This window comes from Notothenia coriiceps, unplaced genomic scaffold (genome assembly GCF_000735185.1).
Source record: "Notothenia coriiceps isolate Sejong01 unplaced genomic scaffold, NC01 NC01_scaffold00022040, whole genome shotgun sequence".
In the NCBI taxonomy this organism is placed as follows: Eukaryota; Metazoa; Chordata; class Actinopteri; order Perciformes; family Nototheniidae; genus Notothenia; species Notothenia coriiceps.
The window spans coordinates 24836-32879 of NW_011354741.1; the positions used below are offsets into that span (position 1 = coordinate 24836).

Sequence of the window (8044 nt, forward strand, 5' to 3'; positions counted from 1 at the left end):
AAAAGAAATCAAAAAGCATATCTACAGAATGCACTCTTTATAGAACAATGTAGGCTAAGAGTCCTAACACAGGGCTGCCAACATTTGAGTTCAGCTTGCAGTGAGATTTTTTTTGGTGAACCGAAAAAAGAAACGTTCATGTGTTCATTTTTTAAATATTGAAGTTAAATGCATCAACCTGGTGCACTTAGAGAGCAAAATGAATTTATGGTAAACAGCTTTTTTCTTTTTCTTTATTTTGCTGTTCCTTCACTTTATTTTTATATTTATATACATTTGTTTGGACGAAAACTTAGCGTGAGGAAAGTGTGGCGTGAGTGCGTGAGATATGGGTTATTTGCGTGACTCTCAAGCTCAATGCGTGAGTGTTGGCAGCCCTGCCTAACATAATAATGGTACAATGTAGTTGAAAAAATTCCATAGTAGTTAATCAAACAAATAAAGAAAGCATTCACGGAGCACACATGCACACGGAGCATTCCGTGGATTGTTCCTATCCGAATTGTGGCAATGTTTCGCGATACAATGAGGCATATTTCAATAGAATTGTGAGAGTAACTAGAGTAAACAACATGAACAAAGCACATACGTCAATTTGTCCTCGACACCAAACGCATAGTTCACGTCACTTCCGGTAAAATAACTCATGTGACTCGTCAAAATGGCGCCGCCCACAGGGTTGATGTTATTTCGGTAATTAATCAGCTTAAAATCACTGATAACGTCATCGGATAAAAAAAAATAAAAAAAAGACTGGCAGAGACTGGTCTGTTTTATCGGATGATAATTATTTAAAAATGTGTGTCATGAGGATTCCCTCCCTTTAACAAATATACTAAGTCTGACATCTTCATTGACATTTTACAATCTTTCAGGGAACATCCTCTAATAAGCTCACTAAACAAAGATCAGTTCACAGAAATGTTATTTAATTTTTACAATTGGCATGTTTGTATTGAACAGGTTAGATAACAGTGGAATAAAACTATTTTAAACTATTGGAAAAAACGGAAAATGTGTGTGCATTGAGATTAACCATTAAGATGACATGAAGTGATGAACACCAACCCAGACATTAGTTGTCTAACTTGAACCTAAAACACTTGTAGCCTGTCTCTGCATTTTGCGGAATAAGGGGAATGTCAACACAGACACCTGTCAGCCCGCACTCTGCTGTTCCTCAGCGTCGCTCCCCCTCCCGCTAAAATTATGAATGAAAAGCGTAGTAATCATAGATAACACGGCAGGGTCTGCGACAGTTTCTTTTCATCTGATTTCAAATAAACAAAGTCTTGGTTTTTAGAATATTAAACTTGTTTCGCCACATTCAGATGATAAATACAACTTTTAAGCTTGTAAAGGCATAATTACAAGCGGTAACTTAACGTCACAGCAGGCATAACAACAGCCGGTGTTTCTTGTGAGGGTTTCCCCGGGAAACAAACACAATACACACACGCGTCACAGATTCTTTCGCGGTATTTGAAATCATGTACACAGTTCGCGACGTAACTAGGAGTCTAGTGGACTACTACAAGTAAAACAATTAAAAATAAAAATGTATTTATAAATGAATTACGTTGTTTATAAATTAATCTGAGGGCCGCAAAAAGAGGAGGTGGGGGCCGCCATTTGCCCATCCCTGGTCTAGATATATATCCTTCACTCATTTTGTATATATTATACTTTTTAGTTCAGTTTTTATCTTCTACTTCAGAAGTTTATATTTTATGTTTGTCTGTTCTTTTTCATCATCACATTGTGTGCAAGGCCTTGTTTACATGCTGCTGTGATAATTTTTTTCTCCCAAATTAAGATAAAAATAAATCTTATCTTGGTCTTAAAAGACAAATTCCGTGCATGTAAGAGGATTTCCTACTGACAGGCAGAGAAAAAAAAAACTATACCAGCAGCTGTAAATGAGCAGAAAACATAATGTAAAAATGTGTTTTTATAGGTAAAGATTAGTAATCAAAGCTTTAATCAGAGCGCTCAGTGCCGGCTGTCGTGTCTGGAAACTGTGGCATACATCAAATGCTCGTCTGTTCACAGCAACTTAGATTTTCTTTAGGCCAACTTTGACTTGACTTTTGATTTTAATGGTTATAATGTCAAAACATCATGCCCAAACTCTTAGCTCCCATAACAAAAATGAGCATAGTCATCAACTTTTTCTAAAAGGTCTGTCATTTGTCCCTCAGGTTTAAAAGGTTGGGCTCCCTGCGGCTGGATGAGAAGAAGTTCTGTCAGGATTGTCAGATGTTGCTGCTGCCAGCAGAGCATGAGGCCCACTCCTCTCACAGGTCAGTGGGGGTCTCCAGTGCTCAGCTGAGGAGACCCAGTGTGCTGCTCCGTCCTCTGCTTAACAAGAAGAGCAACGCCCAGTACCTGTTCACCGACCGCAGCGCACACTTCCTGCTCAACTCCCTGGCTGGTCTGGGATACAACAAGGTGCTTTGTGTGGGAACGCCCAGGTGAGGGAGATTACAACAAGATTTTTTATCAAAATAATGCTGGGCTAGTTTGCCCTAACAACTGAATTCTAACTCTCATTCAAAGAATAAAAAAAAAAGCACATCATTTTTGCCTAGTGGTCAAAGATACCTTTATTACAAAGGACTTAAAATACCAAATGCATATGAACTGTAATGCAGGTGATTTGTGCTGATGATGATACATGTGGCAATGCATTGAACTACGCTGAAAATAAGCAATGAATGACCTTTTAAACATTTCTCTCGAATTATTTTAAGCCAATAATGATTAAAGTTTTTCCAGACTTCAGGAGCTGATCACGCTGCGGAACCTGGAGGGAAAACATGAGCCAATGAAGAGTCTGCTTCTGGACATTGACTTCAGGTTAGCTGTCTCATCTGTTATCATGATGTATTTTACTGTACAGCTGCTCTCATATAAACCTATGAATAAATTCGACACAACAGATTGCACACATCATTAGCAAAACATCCAGATGTAGCCCTGATCACTGTCTGGTGTGACACTGCAGCATCATGCAGTGCTGATGGGACAGAGCTCCAGGTGATTGGGCCACATCTGGTTCTGTGGTGGTCTCAGGAAGCGCACGGCAAGGTACACAGGCTGGGTGAACTGGTGGTGAGCGCGGTCGAACACTGGTGTCACCGCTGCTGAGAACATTTGTAGGACCGCCATGGTGTCTGCGTCGTAGAAAAGCAGCTGACCCTTGTCATAGTTCAGCCATATCCCCACCTTTCCCAGCTGCGTTTGCCCGACGCCTTTGCACGCTACATGCCGGTCGTTGTGCCACGCAGACAGATTGCTGTTGCGGAGCTCCAAGCACCAGGAGTTCCTGTTCCGGCCCAGTTTGCTGCCCTTATCCTGGCCCTTCCTCTCCATGCTGGCATAGGCCACGCCCAGAGCCCAGGCAGAGCAGCAACGCACGTCCACCTCCCAGTACCTCTGACCGGCTGTGACTGGAGCTGAGCCCAGAGCACAGCACACCTTATCAAACTGAAGGGGGTGAGCTGGTCCCGAGCAGGCGGAGCCGGAGAAGGACAGGCCCCACCCCTCTGAGGTCACCGTGATCTGGCTATGGCAAGTCTGCCTGTCAATCACCATGGGGGAGGAATCTGCAATGACACACAGTTTGAGATTTGTGGGTGATTTATTAGCTTTCATCAGTGATGAAGATTGAGTTAGGGTTTTTTTTTGTTTTAGATTTTTTTAGACATTTATATTTTGACACTTTAATTCAACCATTCATCTTTAGTATCTTTAAGTCTGCACCTTTTTAACATGAATTCCAAATCTATTGTATTACATAGAAAAATGCTTTATATTGATAGTAAATACCATAGGTTTCATGTCAACATATAACATTCAAAAGGGCTTGATTTAAATTCCAATCTGAGGCTTTTCCAATCGAAGTGTACCTTCCCAACTTTCTCCCGATATCATGGCCCACGTTGTGGGAATTTGTGTGATTAGTCTCTTAAGCAGGTGGCCCCTTATAAGGCAGCATCTTTGAGTGCTGCTTAAAACTGAAAAACCAATTTTTTTGATATATAAACAAAATATAAAAAGTATTTTATCACTATTGACATGATTGTCACCTGCCCTAATAAACTAGACTTTACTGCAACACCCTCTAGCCCCGAGTGCTTTAGCTTGTGTAAGGTATTCCCATGATGGAGCGATAATGTCCTCAATACCTAACAGCAGCGTCTTCCTCTGCAGCTGAGCTTTAAGTTGTTTGGAGATGGACGATAATGTTTTGAGGAGCCTTTTAAATCTCTCTTCATTCAGGCGGATTTCCTTCTCGGTGACATCCGGTTTCTTATGACTGTGATTTCTTTCAGAGTGATCAAAGAGCAGATGTTAGACAGAAAGTTCTCAAACTGAGTTGTAAACGTTTCATCAAATAGTGCAGTGTTTTACCTCAGATTCTCTGGCTGACCCTTGAAGGTGAGACAAACAGAAACCCTGATTTAAAACACCAGGAGAACAACACCTTATGTTACTTTATTTGAATAGTTTGCATTGAACAGACCTTATCGTCTTTGTCTGCCAAGGGACTGTTGCTCAGAGCTCTCTGCATGCTGCTGATGCTCTTAGTGACCTGGTCCTGGTGGAGCTGCCAGGTCTTCAGAACCTGGTCCAGTCTGGTCCGGGCCTGTCTCAGGTCCAGCTCTAGAGAGTCCTGCACTGCTTGCTCATCCTGCTTCAGGACACAGTGCATGTTCTCGAAGTGCTCCTGAACGCGTTGTTTCATAACCTCTGTGCTCTTCTTCAGGGGGGACATGAGATTATGACAGCCAAAGGGTTTATATGTTATCAGCCTATTAGTCTAGTTGCCAGCATAGTGTACCCTGAAATGTTGAGTACCCCACATTTTTTCGTTAGAAATGTACAGTTAGGGTCCCCAGCACATAGAATTTGTGATTTCGACCACCATGAGCAGTGTTGCAAACATTGGATATAGAGAGCAAAAGATGAAAATTATTAATCTGTCCAATGTCTGCTACATTTTCCAAATCGACCCAAAATGCATAAAAATAAGCCCACAAAGTACAAATATTGGCGTTTTCTGATACTGAAAATGTCAGAAATGGACTCGGCATCCTCAATTACCCACATTGTCCACATACTGTAGGCTATAATGGTAATTCATGCTTATTAACAAAACTTGTGCTAAATGTGCAAATTGCCCAACATATGCAGGTTAGCATCCGGCAGTTTCTATGGGCTGGGGACCCTACTATACAATATCTAAAATAAAAATGTGGGGTTCTCAACATTTCAGGGTTCACTTTAGGACTCTGAGCTGGCATCTAGACTATATGTGACCTGCTCTATCGAAATCAGTCGCATTGACCCGAAGACACATTTTGAGTTGTATACACTGCTGGAAAGAGGATATTCCTAGCTTTCTAATGATATCAGGATTGTTTTTGTACTCCAAATATTAAGCGAAATATGTCACATTATATAATGACTGTCACCGAGTCATCATTTTGAGAAAAAGGCCTTCAAAGTTTTCTTTTCTCTGGAATCCATCGATCTGATGATTATTAGCGGAGCAAATGATCAAAATACTATACGGAGGGAAGATATTTTCGTTTGGATTACTGGTCCGGGGGAAGCTCGCGAGTGTGTGTGTGTATACGTGTGTGTGTGTTTGTGTCTTTTTGCGTTTGTGTGTATTGCGTTTGTTTCCCGGGGAAAACCCTCATGAGAAACACCGGCTGTTGTTATACGCATAACAACAGCCGGTGTTTCTCATGAGGGTTTTCCCCGGGAAACAAACGCAATACACACAAACGCAAAAAGACACAAACACACACACACGTATACACACANCAGAGGGGATCGTCGGGAAAGAGATGGCTGTTTGAGGAAGCTCCCATTTATTAACATTTCAACAAACAAGTTAAATATTTGCATAACGTATTCAAGTGTTAGCATTTAGTGCAATAGTAGCTACAGAACATGTACTGTGCTGTGTAAACTGTACTGTATCACATAGCGTTTCAGACACACAAACTTTTCAACTTTCAAACTTAAACGGTGCCATCCCAGCGCACGTACCGGCAGTGATCTACAGCAGTGGTTTTCAACCAGTGGTACGGGGACAAACTGTCTCGCTCTCGTAATGTCTGTCTGTCTTGCTCTCGTTCTGTGTCTCGTACCACTCTCGGTTCCACTTTTACTTTTGCGCGCTACCTGTCTCACTCTTTTCCGGCCTCCAGCTTTTCCTGCTGGAGCCCGCCGCTTAAAGGTGGGGGGCGCGGACCGGCCATAGAGCCCATAGAGTTAAAGGTGGTGCACTGTAACCTGTAAAATCCATAGATTTAGGAGGTCCCCTAATGGCCGTTAGCTGTAAAAATCCATAGATTAGCCGCACCGTTATATAAGCCGCAGCGTCGAAAAATGGGGAAAAAGGCGCGGCTTATAGTCCGAAAATTACGGTAGTTACTTTATTTCCATTAACAGAAAATCACTGTTGGACTTAAGAGACGCTAAATGACATTTACACCTTCAGTGAATAATACAGACCTAAGGTAACTGAGGCCTCCAAAACACCATTTCCAATAATCACCAAAAACGTCGCCATTAACGAGGAATTGAATTTATTATGGACATTGCATGTCATGTCATGACATTGCATTGCATGTGTTTCCAAAGATGTCACTCATTAGTTTCATTGAAAGTGTGCACTACATGGCAAAGTTCTCTCCTGCAGTTTGAACACTGACGGTGCTAGCAAGAGGAGACTCTATTGGATATGATATATGGAGCATGATAACTACTAGTTATTACTTGTAAGAAAGTTCTCCATCTTGACATATCATCATGCTGTCTGAATACATCTTTATCTTAAACTCGACAGCCTTGCAGTCAATCACTTTCACAGCACACCTTTGTACTCGTCACAGTAGTAAAACACTTGGCAATATATTATTATAATATGGATGGGTTCCATTATGTTAATGGTTAAATATGTGCTTGTCAAAAGGAAAAGGTGTGCTGTGAATAAAAAAAGTATGTGCACCTTAGTTCTCATCTGCTGGAGGTGTCATCATTTCTGTCATCTAATGTTAAATGAAAAAGGTCCAACACAGGAACCATTCCTCATGATTAATGACAGTGACATTCTAAAGCTGTTTTGATCAATATGTTCATTACATCATCATGAAAGGGATCACCTGGTAATCCAGCATGGTGAGTGAGGGGAGACACTCCAAGATGCGAGGCTCAAAGAAATATGGGAAGATCCACATCATGGGCATGTCAGCACCGCTGCCGTCTGCACAGAAACACAGTAGATTTCTAATTAACCTCAAATAGACAGAAATCTGGAAAATAGAAAAGGATAAACATCAGACTCCACAGTGAAACTGACCCGAGCTCTGCAGCTTCCTCCAGGTTTGAGAGAGCAGAGAGAAACTGTTGGCCAGAGGCTTCACCAGGCCCCCGAACGGAGGGTCCGCCACCATCACCAGCTTCCCCCCCTCGCTCTCTGTGAGGAAGGCCTGAAGGACTGCACTGGAAGCCTAACAAGAGAAGGAGCCTTATTATCCTATCCTATACATTCAATATCTAAAACAAAGGTGTTCGGACTGTACCTTTCCATCAAAGAAGTGGTGGTTGAACATGTTGTAGTGACAGAACTCATCCTGGCTGTAGAACTGAGCGTATCTGAAACATTATGAAGAAAGAATGTGTTAGTCGGCATTCACAATTCAAATGACTTTGCTTCTGTTTGGTTCTTCTCTTAACAGCAGGCTGCAAAACAAGAGCAAGTTTAAACTCATCTACTTTAACGCAGCTGACGTATGTGTGTATCCAAGTTCCAATAAATGTGCTACAGGCTGCAGCTCGTAACTCATGAACACACCCTGCACATTCTTTACTGAAACAGCAGAGACACAGCACAGAATCACTGCAGGTAAGAAACTTTATTTAAAAATGCGTAAGAATACAATGAAGGACTGTATCTGATTATATCGGGATTATATAATTTTTACAACCTGTGGAGGTCTAAGAGTTGATTCCCCAGTAGAAA

At 41.6% G+C, this 8044-nt stretch overlaps 3 protein-coding genes across 3 annotated transcripts in view; 1 reads left to right on the plus strand and 2 right to left on the minus strand.

Moving 5' to 3' along the window:
* Positions 1-3124, plus strand: part of LOC104953644 (zinc finger CCHC domain-containing protein 4-like) — a 12305-nt gene extending 9181 nt beyond the window's left edge. Inside the window, exons 3-4 of the mRNA XM_010780615.1 lie at positions 2202-2474; positions 2779-3124. Of these exons, the coding sequence (XP_010778917.1) occupies positions 2202-2474; positions 2779-2959 (454 nt within the window). The 3' untranslated portion in view covers positions 2960-3124. The remainder of the gene's footprint in view (positions 1-2201; positions 2475-2778) is intronic.
* On the minus strand, positions 2589-5390 carry LOC104953642 (nuclear factor 7, ovary). Its single transcript, XM_010780614.1, has 4 exons — positions 4529-5390; positions 4417-4436; positions 4191-4330; positions 2589-3608 (listed from the first exon to the last, which is right to left on the minus strand). The coding sequence occupies exons 1-4, from the start codon at positions 4778-4780 to the stop codon at positions 3010-3012; spliced, it is 1011 nt and encodes a 336-aa protein (XP_010778916.1). The 5' UTR covers positions 4781-5390; the 3' UTR covers positions 2589-3009.
* Positions 5391-7145: 1755 nt separating this feature from the next.
* On the minus strand, positions 7146-7741 carry LOC104953641 (zinc finger CCHC domain-containing protein 4-like). Its single transcript, XM_010780613.1, has 3 exons — positions 7605-7741; positions 7382-7532; positions 7146-7285 (listed from the first exon to the last, which is right to left on the minus strand). The coding sequence occupies exons 1-3, from the start codon at positions 7632-7634 to the stop codon at positions 7161-7163; spliced, it is 306 nt and encodes a 101-aa protein (XP_010778915.1). The 5' UTR covers positions 7635-7741; the 3' UTR covers positions 7146-7160.
* Positions 7742-8044: the final 303 nt, after the last annotated feature.